The sequence below is a fragment of the Leuresthes tenuis genome, unplaced genomic scaffold (genome assembly GCF_036924035.1).
Source record: "Leuresthes tenuis unplaced genomic scaffold, fLeuTen1.0.hap1 SCAF_6, whole genome shotgun sequence".
Classification (NCBI taxonomy): domain Eukaryota; kingdom Metazoa; phylum Chordata; class Actinopteri; order Atheriniformes; family Atherinopsidae; genus Leuresthes; species Leuresthes tenuis.
In genome coordinates this window covers 27,801,671-27,816,955 of record NW_027325360.1, presented here as the reverse complement: position 1 = coordinate 27,816,955, position 15,285 = coordinate 27,801,671, and the positions used below count along the sequence as shown (strand labels likewise).

Below are 15,285 nucleotides of genomic sequence, written 5' to 3'. Positions count from 1 at the left end.
CATTATGCAGCACTGACAGCTTTTCAGCCAGTAAAGATGTGTGAGATTCATTAGAGGGGTTTGGGTCCCTGAGAACTGCTAGCAGCCATAAAGCAGAGAAAAAAATAAAAATTGGCGTCATGCCTACAGAAATAGCTTGTCTGACTACCTGACCACCAACAGATACGCAGAATGCTTTGGCGTTTAATCTAAAAAAGACAGTAGGAACATTGGTCGCTAGTGTCAGTTCTTACAGCCTGAGGATCAACAGGAGCATGAGAAAGCTCACCTCAGCTAACGCTTTGCTTATGCATCATCACTCATTACAAGCCACCTGCTCGGCCATCATGTCGTGCCAGTGAAAGTGGAACTCCAGGCATTACTGTGATGCAGCTTGGGCACATGCTGCGTGGCTTGTTGTGTTACTGAACATCTCAACTCCTCACACCTCCCAAAAATGGTCCTCAAAGCTTAATGATTATATCGGTCACATTTCTTGGTAAATATTAGCAAATACAACAGTCATTTGTAGAGATTCAAAGTGCCTTTTCATACATACTCAACATGTGCTCGACACCTTTACTAACAGAGCGCAGGCAAAACTTAAAAAATACAATATGGCAATATACCATGTGCATACCATGGATTATATACAGTCTGCTACAATAAAAACACACAGTTTAGTGTGGGAGGTGAGCCTGTGCTTTTTATAGACATTCTCTCTCTCGCTCATTCTTCTGCCTGTTCCTTGATCACAAAAGCTGCCAAATATATCCAGTGGTGGTAAAAGAGGCTGTTGTGTGAACACGAGGAGGCTATTCTTAGTCTGCTGAGGAAGAAAAATAATCATATTTGGTCAGAACAGTATGGAGCTCAAGTCGCTTTCCACTGAATAACTAATCTGGGAACAATATAATAATTCTGCTAGTCATTTCATGTGATCCTGTCAGATGTAATAAGAGTTCATTTTGAATCTGGATTGAGTAGGTTGATTTTATATGTGACAGTCTTTGTTACTTGTTTTCTAAATGTAACTCCTACTATTACGATTTGTGTTATTACCATTTGTATCCTTTGTTTCTTTATGAATCCAAAACATCTAGGTACATGAATTTTATACATAAACAGGTATATAAAAGGTAAGTGTTTTACATAAGAGCACTGAGTCAGCACTTCAGTTGGCCAGCGAGGCTTAGTGGAAGCCATGTTTATTGTTTCTCTCTCCTTCTATTCTCTATCATCCATCTTTTCTCTTTCTCTCCTCTCCTTACAGATTAGTGACAACATGAATCATCTTTCAAGATAAGCCTGTCTCCTCGGGAAAAATTTAATTACTTTTAATACACAAAACTGTCAGGAGTTGCCGGACAAATGTCACAGGTATTACCCCTCTGATGGTAAGAGTTTGTTTCTAGTGGGAGCTAAATCAGCTGTCTCTTTGTCAGTTTGACTTTACACTTTAGCAGAGCTGTTTTGTTTTTGTTTGTGTTTCCTTGTGCACCATATCACTCTCGGACTGTTTCTGAAGATGGTGTTGTGTATTAAAAACGAAACAATCCAGTACAACTGCTATGAAACTCATGCTTTTCAAATGGTGTCTTGTGATTATTTGCAACACTTGATCACAATACAGCGATGGGCCTCCATTTTTCAGGCTGCCACCACATATTGTGGTGATTTGTTTTTGTGAGCGTGTGTCTTCATTCTAACTGTTAGTTTTGTCATATTGAACACTAAGCTGTGACTCTGTCTGACTGTGCAGTCAGTCCTGCTGTTTCTGTGGTCTCTAGTGCTCCCTAGGCCAATGCTGTAACACCACATCTACCAATGATACCAATGACATAGGCCACCACACAAAATACACAGGTGTGTTCATGTTATGATTCCTGCATCTATTTTTTATTATAATCACTAAATGAGCAAATAAAAAAAAAACTCAAAACAAACTTTATCCAAAAATCTGAACAAGTAGACATGGAGGCTTAATAGTGACAGGACATAATCAAGTAACTGGAAACGCCTGCAACTAAGCACAAAAAAAGAAGGAGTAACAGTAACAGGAAACTGACTTTCAAAATAAAACAGGAAACTAAACAAAGCCTGGAGCAGAACACACTAAAAATTGAACATAATTCCAAAACCAGAATAAAATCAGCTGGAGAACAACTACCTGTGAGTCCGGGAAGCTACGAGAATAAACCAGAAACTAAACTAAGGTCAGGACTGAGAGATAAACACAAGAACAAATAAGGCAAATTATAAAAGAGACTAAAACAAAACGGCACAACAAGAATAGACTGATGAATCAGATTTCAAACCAATAACTCCAAAATACCCAAACCCTTTACAAAATAAAGCAAAAACACTAACAGCAGGAATCTTATTAGTTCTGTATCAGTTCTTCTTTACATTATTATTTGTTTATCAAGACCAAGTAACATGAAACTTCCTCACATGGTGGCAGGTTGTGATCATGCTGAAAACAGCCCATCGGTTAGTTCTGTTTTAATCAACTTTATTCTTTAGTGGTGACTGTATCTCAAAAACATTTTTGGTCAGTTTAATCACTGAATTTCTTTGCACTTATTGTTTAAATTGTCTTCAAATCATCCTTTATTTATAACTGAGAAATAGCAATGGGGACCAGTGTTTGCCTTTCTGTAACTTCAGAGGTACATTAGATTACACTGAACTGTGGAAAAAGCAGCTAACATCTATATCCAAAAAGTCTTAATTTCAATTCTACCGAAATTTACATTTTCGGTTGACTTGATGACACCCATTTGACTCATTAGGTGCTTATTTTTATACTTCATTTATTTGATGCTCTTTTGTTGTTATCTGTATATTGTTACTGCATTTTGAAGCTATCTGGCACAAGAATTTCTTTGGGGATTAATAAAGTTTTATCTTATCTTATCATTTAAATCTTTTCAAATATGTCATGTGACGAGTCTGCAGTAACCTTCACAACACATTATAAATCTTAGCAAAATATTTTTCTAAACACACGAAACCGGTTTTAGGGTCAGTGCATTTTTAATAATTTTATGACTTAAAGTATTAGATTCCTTTAGTTCTTTTAAATCTAAATAAATGCAGAGTAAACTGAGGTCAACAAGTCAACTTTCAGTCTGCTTACATTGCTGCTTACAGCTATATTGTTAGTAATATTAGGCAGAAGACATCCTGTGAAGCTGTATGAAGTAAAAGGGAAAAACCATTACCATGATTCTTAGACGTCGCTGGAAAAGTTTGGGTCCATGTTGTTCTGTTTTTTCGCAGGTTGAGCAAGAGATCTCACTCTTCCAGAGAAAGATGTCTGACCTTGAGTCCGTGCTCCAGCAGAAAGACATTGAGTTAAAGGCCTCAGAGACTCAGAGGACAATCTTGGAACAGGACCTGGCAACTTACATAACAGAATGCAGTGTGAGTGGCTCCCCTGTTATAAAAGTAGACACCACATTGACTGTTTTGCCTCTTTATTATGTACATTTCTGTGTGATAAACCATGGAAGGACAAAATAATAGAAACGTTCTCTCAAGTCAGTACAGTACAGTTTAGTTGACCCCTATTTCATACAAAACCTGTCATTATAACCAAATGTTTTCAGGTTTTTATGTTACACCGTACAACCCCAATTGTAAATAAGTTAGGGTTCTTTCTAAAATGGGAATAAAACTGACTGCAGTAACTTGCTAATGTTATAAACCAATAGTGTATATAGCTCACAGAAAACAAACCAAATGTTGAAAGTGAGACATTTGCCATTTCATAGAAACTTTGAGCTCATATTCAATTAAATGGCAGCAACATAAATAGTTGGACAGGTCCATGTTTCCACTGTGTAACATCACCTCAGTCTGTAAATGTCTTTGAGAGAGGAATGTTGTCCCATTCTTGTCTGATTTTGGATTCTAACCACTCAGTGGTCCTGGGTCTTCTTTGTTGTGTTTTATGTTTTGTGATGATCCAATTGCTTTCAAGTGGTGAAAGTTCAGTCCAGCACCTGGACTCTTCTCCTAGGATGCTGTGCTGTTGGAGTAGAAGCAGCATGTGGTTTAGCAATGACTTATGACAATAAATAAGGCCTTCCCTGGAAAAGAAAGGCACTTATGTACCCCCTACCATCAGAGATGCAGGTTTTCTGCACTGAGAGCTGATAATGAGCTGAATAGTTCCTCTCGTCTTTAGTTTGAAGGATGCGGCGATTTTCAAAAATAATTTCTTATTTTGATTCCTCTGACCACAGAACAGTTTTCCACGTTGCCTCAGTTTGTTTTAAATGAGCTTCGGTCCAGAGAAGATGGCAGTGTTTCTGGAACATGATTATGTATCGCCTCTTCTCTGCATGATGGAGCTTTAACCTGCATTTGTGTAATGGCATGGTGATTTTTGGAAGTGTTCCTGAGCCCATACTGGGATTTTCAGGACAGAATCAGGCCTATTTTAAAGCAGAGCACCTGAGGGCCAAAAGATCAGGGGCATGCAATAATGATTTTTGTCCCCTGTGCACAGAGATATCTCCAAATTCTCTGAATCTTTTAATGATATTATGTACTTTAAATGATTGAGTGTTCAGAGTCTGTGTAATTTTACTTTTGGGTGCTCCCAACAAACTCACCCACCTGAACACATTTATGTCCTGCTTTCAGAGTCTAAAACGCAGTTTGGAACAAGCACGCATGGAAGTGTCCCAGGAGGATGATAAAGCACTGCAGCTCCTCCACGACATCCGGGAACAAAGCAACAAACTTCAAGAGATCAAAGAACAGGTAGGATGGCATCTCAGCAGTTAGGTCAGTGGGTTCAGGTGTATACTCCACTCCTGGTGTTACATGCTCAAAACAGTATAACTAATGAGGAGTAAGGTGCAATAAGACAAAATTTCAAAACCCCTTTTGCTTTAAAAACAAAGTAAAACACTTCTTAGTTTTAAACTACAGCTCCTTCATCTCGTGGATTGAAGGAAAAACTTTGAAGCACAAAACAGAAATGTCCAAAGACTTTTCTTTTCAAAAAGAAGCAGATTAAAATATCTCATAATGGCAGTCAGATGGAGCAGGTCAAGTCACCAAGGCTGAGCGTGTGGGTTGTGAGCATGATAAGATGAGCACATGATGTTGGAGCTCCACCTCCCTCTGTAGGAGTGCAGTCAGCATGATATTAAACATCTAAAGCATGCACAGAGATGCCTCGTGTTGCAGAATGCTCGATTAAACAGTCACCGCTGTTTTCTTAACTGTTTGATTGCAAGAGAAAGAGATCCTTCATGTAGAATGAGTTGAAAATGACATATCTGGTGTTCAGTTTTCTATTTAGAAAGGAGACTGTGTCTCTGTCTCTCTGAAAACACCAAATCTATTAATATATATACACACACATTGGATTACTAATAAGCGTGAGGTATGTGTGAGTGTTTGCATGAGCACCATGTAGCCACAAAACATCACAGACTGCTGTCTGTGGTGAGATTTAAGTTGATACAAGATAGCCAGTTTATTAGATCAAGAGCATAAAAAACTGTCCTGCTGTCATGATGCACCATTTTTTCTAAAAAAAAAAGGTAATATAAAAGCAACCTGTTTTCCTCAGCCTACACTAATGCTGGTTACCGAGCACTGAATACATTGTGCAGTGGTTGCCATGGCGACAAGAGCCCTATACCTACCGCGAGGAGAGCTCTGATGCAGTGGGCAGGCTGTGTTGTGTTGAGGTACTGTGGCCTTAGCTCATATTGTTTGAGAAAACCCAGTACGGTGAACATCACTTCACATGCTATCTTTGTAAAAACAGTGGTTTCTTAAAGAGGATTTCACCATGTTTATCTTGTCGATGAGCTCTTCTTAATCTGCACCTCATATTCGATGCAGAAATAGAGCATTTGAAAGTGAAAAATATGTTTTAAAAAGGTGAAAAACAACGTTATGGCTCAGAATTTACATTCGAAATATAGCTGAAACTCTGAGAGAGCACGGAATTGAGCTCATGTCTTCCAAGTATCTTATTCTCCCTGTCCTTATTCTCTCAAGAGGACCCATTATGTAAATGTAGCTGTTTCCCTTAGCATCGTCTTGCTATTGATGTCCAACTTTCTGATTTGTAAAACAATCAGATCCCTAAAATGTTATCCAAGCACTCAGGTACCCCACCTTTCAACTCAAAATGGTTTTCTGAAAGGTTGGATTAATCTTAAAACTTTAGAAATATAAATAACTCAGTTATCCAGACCTGTTGTTTTCATCTCAGAAACAACCAACTTTGCCATAGCTGCGACATGTAAAGCAGTGTTTTCTGATTACGCCTTATCAACACACTTAAGTTTAAGATTTGTATTACAATGAACTGGACTGCATTTATGATGAAAAACATTTCCCTGGTCAGCAGAAGAAGGGCTTCAAGTGGTTCTGTACTCAAAGTCTTCATGTTGCCCAAACTTTTGCTTTTCTGGTTTGGTGGTTATAGGTTTGCAAACGCTCTCTCAAAGCCATTTTATTGTTGCTTTCATAACCAAATTTGTTTGTTTGAGTAGATTATAAATTGATTTGCTTTTGTTTTACACTGGGAATCACTTTTGATAATTTTTTGTCTTTGCCTTATTGACTTCAATTCAATTCAATTCAGTTTTATTCATATAGCGCCAAATTACAACAAATTTCATCTCAAGGCACTTCAATAATACAGTCTAATTCAAGCCAATTTGAGTTAATTTAATTGTAATCATAACCTAATCAAATCCAATTAATTAAATTCAAAATTAATCCAATTCTTTCATACAAAGCCAATTCAAAGACAATTTCCTTGCCAAGGAAACCAACAGAAACTTCTCTTCAGTCCAATCTAACAGGAAGAAACCTCTAGCAGAACCAGACTCAGGAAGGGTGGCCATCCGTCTCGATCAGCTGGGGTTTGAGAAGACAGAAAAGAGGGGACAACAAACACCATTCAAAGGATACCTGTTGAGACAAGGAAGTAGGAAGTTAATGACAACAATAATGACAAATTTCATTTGAGAAATTAAACAGGGGAAAAAAAGAGCAAAGTGAGGAAAGGTGACAGATAAGGTACCCCAGCAGGTTAGACCTATAGCAGCTATACTATGAGATGTTTCAGGATCACCTGAGCCATTATAAGCTTTATCAAAAATTAAAGTTTTAAGCCTAATCTTAAAATCAGAATTACAAATGCATAGACTAGTTTTTCTGCATCACTCTGAGACAGGATGTTCCCGATTTTGGCAATATTAAGAAGGTTAAAGAAGGCAGTCCTAGAAACCTGTTTTATATGCAAGGCAAAGGACAGATCCTGGTAAAAAATAATTCCAAGGTTCCTCACTGTATTACCAGGATCCAAGGAAATGCCATCTTGATTAACTATATAACTAGACAATTTCTCCCTGAAGCGCTCAGGTCCAAAGATAACGACTTCAGTTTTTTTCTGAATTTAGAGGCAGACAGTTCTGAGCCATCAAAGTCTTTATGCCTTCAAGACATGCTTGTAGTCTGACCAACCTATTGGGTTTATCTGGTTTATAGTTAAGTACAGCTGAGTATCATCAGTATAGCAATAGAAATTTATGGCATGCTGTCTAATAATGTTACCTAATGCAAGCATGTCTAAAGTGAAAAGAATTGGTCCAAGGACAGAACCCTGTGGAACTCCATGACTTACTCTGGTGTGTGAGGAAGATTCTTCATTTACAAGAACAAACTTGTTCTTGTTCTTCTTTTTTTATCTGAAAGATATTTATCTTTCAGATAAATGTGACTTAAACCAGCCTGGTGCAGTTCGTTTAATCCCAATAACATGTTTAAGTCTCTGTAACAGAATGTTGTGATCAATTGTATCAAATGAAGCACTGAGGTCCAACAGGACAAGCACAGACACAAGTCCGCTATCAGAGGCTAAGAGGAGATCATTGGTAACTTTCGTCAATGCTGTTTCTGTGTTATTTATCTTTGGTGTTGTCTGTATGTGTAGAGTGGTGTAACAGTGCTGTTGCTACTTCTGTCTTGGCTAGGACACTATAGCAAAAAGAGATCTTTGATCTCAGTGAACTTTTCCTGGTTAAACAAAACTGCCTGTTTGTAATAAAACGTGCATACTTTTATACAGGCTAGTCTCAAAAGTGATAGAAATATAGCCAAGATCAAATCCTGTCTACTTTGTAACACAACTGTCATAAATAGAGTGAATACTTCGAAGCACAAAAGAAAATAGTCTGTAACTATAGTTTCCAGCTCATGCCTGTTAGATTTCTGTGCGTTCCATTTGGTGCCTCTCGGCAGGGTATTCACAGCAGCCAAATCCAGCATTTCATCTTGAAAAGCATCTGTCTCCCACGCACTGTCATACGACTGCAGTGTTTATCATCTTCATGCAGAAGTCATACAGTGTTGATCCAACAAAGATGAGAGATTTGAGGGTAGATTCAGTTTCAGAGACAATTAAGGAATCCGTGCCAAAGCCCGTGAGACCTGCAAACATTTACAAAGTGACAATTTCATCAAAGACACAAGAGCAAAAAGCACAGATAGATTTGCTCTGACGATCTTGGTTGTCCCAAAACACAGAGAAGTTAGATGCCATGACACTTTATTGAGCCATCTATGGGTGCAACCATTGTTTTTTTTATGATTACTGGTTAGTTTCAAGAGTCTACAATCTGATAAGACAATAGGCCAGACAAATGTGTTCAAAAGATTTGAAAACTGCAGCAGAATTTGAACAATTATCCTCCAAAGACATTGTCTTGTTTGTTCTGAGTGTCATTTGCGTGCTAAGGGGAAGGAACGATGGACTGCAGAAGCAACTTAACCTTGATGGATTTCTGGGGGGTTTTTTTTGTTTTTTTTTACATATCAGTGAGTGAAATGAAAAACTGTTTCTCGATCTATTCCCAATCGCAAATTAGAACAAAAAAAAAAAAAACAGACGCTTTGCAGTAATAAATAAACCCCTGATGGCAGTATGAATAATGACTGCAAGCAGCACCCAGATAGTGAATAAATTACATAATGACTGATTTGAAGGTCTCACTCTCTAGATTAAACCTCTAAAGCTGCAGTGTGAATTGATAATGTGAAGAGTGACTGCTCACTTTACACAAAACCAGATTCTGAGAAGCCTTTAACTATCTTCTAGCATTATGTGTCTGCTGTATGATTATTGCTTCTTTATGCAACACATGAACAAAGGACAGGAGATAGATTGGTTTTTCATCACTTTCCATCTCTTGAGTCCTTGTTTTGTTTAGCTAATTCATAGAATTTGAAAAATCCTTTTCCAACTTTCCTGACTCGGGTTGACTCTCCCAGAAAGTTGATTCTCTGATGCGAAAATGATCAGAGAGAAAAAGTGCACAGGTACTTTCAGGGAGTTATTTCAGCCTCATTGCTGAAAAAGTTTGGATGCTGTGCAAAAAGTAGATAAAAAACATAAAGATTTATGAATGACAGACTTAGGCAAACACTGTATTTATACATAAAAGCAATATAATATCCATAGAAATGTTACATAAGTGTTGAATCAAATCATTCTCATTTCATAATTTTTAAATGGCAGTTTATATCCGTATGCAACTGAACATCTTAACTACAGTAGCTAAGAAGGCACAAATTAAACACTGCCTCTAAAACAGGCTTTTCATGTATTTTCCAAATCACCACAGTTTTACCTCATGTAGCAAGAGAAGGATAAAAGATTGATGGACGGACGGACTTATACCAGTCCATTTCTGCACATATGAAAGGTTCGAGCAGTGAGTTGTTTTTATGGCATGTTTCATATATTTTTTTTATCAGTTATGAACAAGTTTCACTCTGCTTAGTTCCATTTTATATTCTGTCAGCAGCTCATGGAGTGAGGGTGGGCGTTTGTGAAGCAGCATCATGTCTGATGCTGTCTGCTTGTTATAATTTGTTGTGGCTGAGCATCAGTCTCTCTGGATGCAGCAGGATGCTACTTTTCATTACGCTGACAGGCAGGTGGATGGGCCTATAAGCAGATGAGGTGGTTGACATCTGTGAATAATTACTGTTTAACAGGCATGTAAGTGACTTTGGCACATCGACATGCTCTTTTCTCACTTATGAAGGAGGCAGAGGTTTCTAACAACGGATCTTTCTTCGGATTAAGGTAACCTTAAGGCAAGTTTTCAGCTTGGATCAAATGGATGATCTTCTCTTCCAGTTGCTTTTGTGCTTCACTATGTGAAATATGCTACTTTTGTTGTTGTTTTAAAAAAATGGTTTGGCCTCAGTCATGGAAGTTTTCTGTTCTCTGTTTTCAGGAATATCATGCCCAACTGGAGGAGATGCGAGTTTCCATTAGACAGCTGGAGGAGGACCTGTCTGCAGCCCGTCGCCGTAGTGACCTGTATGAGGCAGAGCTGAAAGAATCTCGACAAGCCAACGAGGAACTGAAGAGGAAAGCTACAGACTACCAGCACAGGATGCAGAAGGTCTTAATTTTTTTGGCATATAACTGCCATTCATACTCTGTTGCAGTAGTGCTCACTGTTACAAAGAAATATGATGTTACTATGTGTAAGTTTTACCTTTACTTTTGTACTAAGTTAGCAGCTAAGTTAGATAATTTCTGCGAGGCATCTCATTGAGTTTCCTCTATCTTCACAGGTCAAAGAGCAAGGCAAAGCAGAGGTAGAGGAGATGATCACCAAATTGGAGAAGGTAATTCATCGACCTGGTTTAGTTTTATATACATACCTAAAAGGATTAAAACTACTTTTCTATCAGTATCATATTTACTTGAATAAAGCAGGAGCTGTTTATTTGCCATGTCTACATTTTTCTCCTCAGGTCGGTGCTGAGCAGCAGATAAAGATCCAGGACCTACAAGAGAAGCTTTCTAAGGTAGAATATCTTTACTGGGAAGATTAATTGATAATTTACATTTACAGTTTTAGATATATATTTAGATATATATATTGTGTATTTCTTTCCCCTTCCTGACCTCCTTCCTCCTTCTTTCTCCCCCCGTCTCTCTTTGAATCTGCATCCAGTTAAGTCGGAGGTCACAGAACAATTAGGCTGACTTTCAAAATTAGGGTTAGTGTTTAACTATCAGCAATCACAGAGTTGCCTCATTCAGTTGTTTTTTTTCTAACAGACCTTGTCTTAGAAATTAATATTTTAAAGCACCATCCACCATTTTGCTGAAAGTAAATTAGGCATTGATGTAGATATTTAAGGCTCGGTAAATCCATATTTGAGATCCGTTTAAATCTACATGTCATTAAATAAACAGCAAGTAGCAGGTCACTTTTTAAAGGATTTCATATTCATAATGTTAAGTGGTTTGTTTATTTGCTCCAAATGAAGTTACTAGAATGATATAATTTATTCCCTATACAACCAAAAAACACTTTAATCTGTATTTTCTTTACCTTATTTCAGCTGACACAAGGCCAAGTGTCTTCACTAACCAACCTGTCATGTAAACAAAGTTAAAATTAGGCAACAGGTTAAAAGAAACTGTGAGTGAGGCAAAGAAAAGTAGAAAGGTTTATAGATTACACTAGTTGCAGAGTTCTGGAAGATTCTACAATTACAAGGTTAATGTGGTGACAGATGAGTTTATTAGGATTTGGTATAAAAGTCACATCCACCAAAGATTTAATACTTTGAAACAATGGTGGGTTGTGGCTCATGACTTTATGAGTCTTTAGGCCTCCTCCCAGTTGGACGTGGCCTGAAAGGGAGGCGATCAGGAGGCATCCTAATCAGCTAACCGAACCACTTCAACTGACTCCTTTTGATACACAGATTCTTTAGTTCCCAGTTATCAAGTAGTATTATTATTAAAAGTTAGCATGATGTAAATTTAAGTGTGTTGTGTGTTCTGGCATGACTGCTCAACTCAAAGACTCGAAGGAGATGACAAAGGAGAGACGCAGTGCAAAGCCGATAGGAAAATTTATTTATTTAAAGAAAGTAACACAACCTAAAGTAACGCAAATATGAGGTGTGTACGTCAGTGGTTTCAGCCATGTCAGTGTGGGTCTGTTGATCATGTTCGGTGGGGTGTTGTGAAGTGAGTATAAATGAAACGCCAAAAAAACAAACGAAGGTGCGGAGGCTGGCGAGGGAAGCGAGCGACCCCCTGCAGGCAGCCACCAGCCCTCTTATTCAATTCAATTCAATTCAATTTTATTTATATAGCGCCAGATTACAACAATTGTCATCTCAAGGCACTTAAGTAATATAGTCCAATTCAAGCCAATTGGAATTCAATTCATTGTAATCATAATCCAATTAATTCATATAGAGCCAATTAAAAAAATTTATATCCTAGCTAAGGAAACCAAGAGATTGCACCGAAACTTCAATCCAATCTCCCGTCCTGAGCGTGCCTGTGGCGACTGTGGAAAGGAACGACTCCCTTTTAACAGGAAGAAACCTCTGGCAGAACCAGACTCAGGAAGGGTGGCCATCCGCCTCGACCAGCTGGGGTTTGAGAAGACCGAAAAGAGGGAAAAGAGGGGGGAAAAACACCATAACGCCATTCAAAGGATATCTGTTGGAACAGGGAAACATACGTTAATAACCACAATAATGTCACATGTACATAAAATCAATTGTGAAATTAAACAGGGGGAAAAAGAGAGCAAAGTGAGGAAAGGTGTGACAGATGAGGTCCCCCAGCAGTCTAAGCCTATAGCAGCTTAACTATGGGATGTTTCAGGATTACCTGAGCCATCCCTAACTATAAGCTTTATCGAAAAGGAAAGTTTTAAGCCTAATCTTAAAAGTGGAAAGAGTGTCTGCTTCCCGGACATTTACTGGCAGCTTATTCCACAAGAGAGGGGCCTGATAACTGAAGGCTCTACCTCCCATTCTACTTTTAGAAACTCTGGGAACAACAAGTAAACCTGCAGTTTGGGAGCGAAGTGCTCTGTTAGCAAAATACCTTACAATTAAATCTTTAAGATATGATGGAGCTCGGTCATTAAGAGCTTTATATGTGAGAAGAAGAATCTTAAATTCTATTCTGAATTTAACAGGGAGCCAATGAAGAGAAGCTAAAACTGGAGAAACATGATCTCTCCTGTTAGTTCTCATCAGAACTCTGGCTGCAGCATTTTGGATCAGCTGGAGGCTTTTCAGAGAATATGTGGGACAGCCCAATAATAAGGAATTACAGTAGTCCAATCTTGAAGTAACAAATGCATGAACTAGTTTCTCTGCATCACCCTGAGACAGGATGTTCCTGATTTTAGCAATATTACAAAGGTGAAAGAAGGCAGTCCTAGAAACCAGTTTTATATGTGCGTCAAAATTCTGGTCAAAAATAACTCCAAGGTTCCTCACTGTAGAACTAGAAGCCAAGGAAATACCATCTAGAGTAACTATATAACTAGACAATTTCTCCCTGAAGCGCTCAGGTCCAAAGAGAACAACTTCAGTTTTGTCTGAATTTAAAAGCAGACAGTTCTGAGTCATCCAGGTCTTTATGTCTTTAAGACAGGCTTGTAGTCTGACCAACCTGTTGGTTTCATCTGGTTTCATAGATAAGTACAGCTGAGTATCATCAGCATAACAATGGAAATTTATGCCATGCTGTCTGATAATGTTACCTAATGGAAGCATGTATAAAGTAAAAAGAATTGGTCCAAGCACAGAACCCTGAGGAACTCCATGACTTACTCCAATGTGTGAGGAAGATTCTTCATTTACAAAAACAAACTGGAATCTATCAGATAAATATGACTTAAATAGCCTAATGCAGTTTAATCCCAATAACATGTTCAAGTCTCTGTAACAGAATGCTGTGATCGATCGTATCAAATGCAGCACTGAGATCCAACAGTACAAGCACAGAAACAAGTCCGCTATCAGAAGCTAACAGGAGATCATTGGTAACTTTCACCAGTGCTGTTTCTGTGCTATGATGCACTCTGAATCCTGACTGAAACTCTTCAAACAGATTATTTCTATGTAAATGATCACAAAGTTGAACTGCAACTATTTTTTCAAGAACTTTAGACAAAAAAGGGAGATTGGATATAGGTCGATAATTAGCCAACACTTCTGAATCAAGAGTAGGTTTTTTAAGTAAAGGTTTAATTACAGCAACCTTAAAAGTCTGAGGTACATATCCTATCAACAAAGACCGATTGATCAAATCCAATATGGAAGTGTCAATTAAGGGGAAAACCTCCTTGAACAGTCTGGTTGGGATTGGGTCTAACATACAAGTTGATGGTTTAGAAGAGACTATTGCTGTTGCTAGCTCAGAAAGATCAACTGGACAGAAGCTGTCTAAATACAATTCAGGTTCGAAAGATACTTCTAAAGCTGCTCTACTTGATGATACATCAGTCATAATAATGGGAAGGATTCCATTAATCTTCTCTCTGATAGAAACAATTTTATTGATGAAGAATCTCATGAAATCATCACTGCTGAGAGTTAAAGGAATACATGGCTCAACAGAGCTCGGACTCTTTGTCAGCCTGGCAACAGTGCTGAAAAGAAACCTGGGATTATTCTTATTCTCTTCTATCAATAATGAATAATAAGCAGTTCTAGCTTTACGAAGTGCTTTCTTATACGTTATTAAACTATCTTTCCAGACTAATTGAGACTCTTCTAAATTAGAGGAACGCCACTGTCTCTCCATCTTTCTTGCAGTCTGCTTTAACGCACGCAGCTGTGAATTATACCAAGGAGCCAACCTCTTCTGACTGATTACCTTCCTTTTCAGAGGGGCAACATTGTCCAGTGTTGTACGCATTGAAACTATAGAGCTGTCAAGAAGAGAGTCAAGTTCTACTGGAGTAAAATTTAGGTAGCCGTCCTCTGTCATATCAGCACATGGCAGTGAAGAAAAGGATGATGAAATCAACTCTTTAAATCTGGTTACAGCATTCTCTGATAGACACCTTCTATATGTAGAATTCTTCTCAGAAACCGTGTAGTCAAGTAATGTAAATTCAAAAGTTATTAAAAAATGGTCAGACAAGACAGGGTTATGAGGGAACACTGTTAACTGTTCACTCTCAATGCCATAAGTCAGCACAAGGTCAAGGGTATGATTAAGGCAGTGAGTAGGTCTGTGAACACTTTGAGAAAATCCAATAGAGTCTAATATAGAATTAAAGTTAATATTTAGGCTGTCATTTTCAACATCTACATGAATATTAAAGTCACTCGCTACAATGACTTTATCTGTACTCAGCACTAACTGGGATAAAAACTCTGAGAATTCAGAGAGAAACTCAGAATAAGGGCCAGGTGGACGATACACAACAACAAACACAAGAGGTTTTTGTGATTTCCACT

The 15,285-nt window shown here is 38.1% G+C and overlaps 1 protein-coding gene across 5 annotated transcripts in view; it reads left to right on the top strand.

Moving 5' to 3' along the window:
• Positions 1–15,285, top strand: part of LOC140310281 (citron Rho-interacting kinase) — a 57,664-nt gene that overhangs the window by 2,758 nt on the left and 39,621 nt on the right. For 4 of the 5 annotated variants that reach the window (XM_072388549.1, XM_072388547.1, XM_072388548.1 and 1 more), the window contains exons 2-7: positions 1,253–1,359; positions 3,265–3,408; positions 4,636–4,755; positions 10,272–10,442; positions 10,618–10,671; positions 10,801–10,854. In XM_072388549.1, the coding sequence (XP_072244650.1) occupies positions 1,351–1,359; positions 3,265–3,408; positions 4,636–4,755; positions 10,272–10,442; positions 10,618–10,671; positions 10,801–10,854 (552 nt within the window). In that variant the 5' untranslated portion in view covers positions 1,253–1,350. Of the gene's footprint in view, positions 1–1,252; positions 1,377–3,264; positions 3,409–4,635; positions 4,756–10,271; positions 10,443–10,617; positions 10,672–10,800; positions 10,855–15,285 lie in introns of all 5 variants that reach the window. The other variant, XM_072388546.1, reaches the window with a different exon arrangement.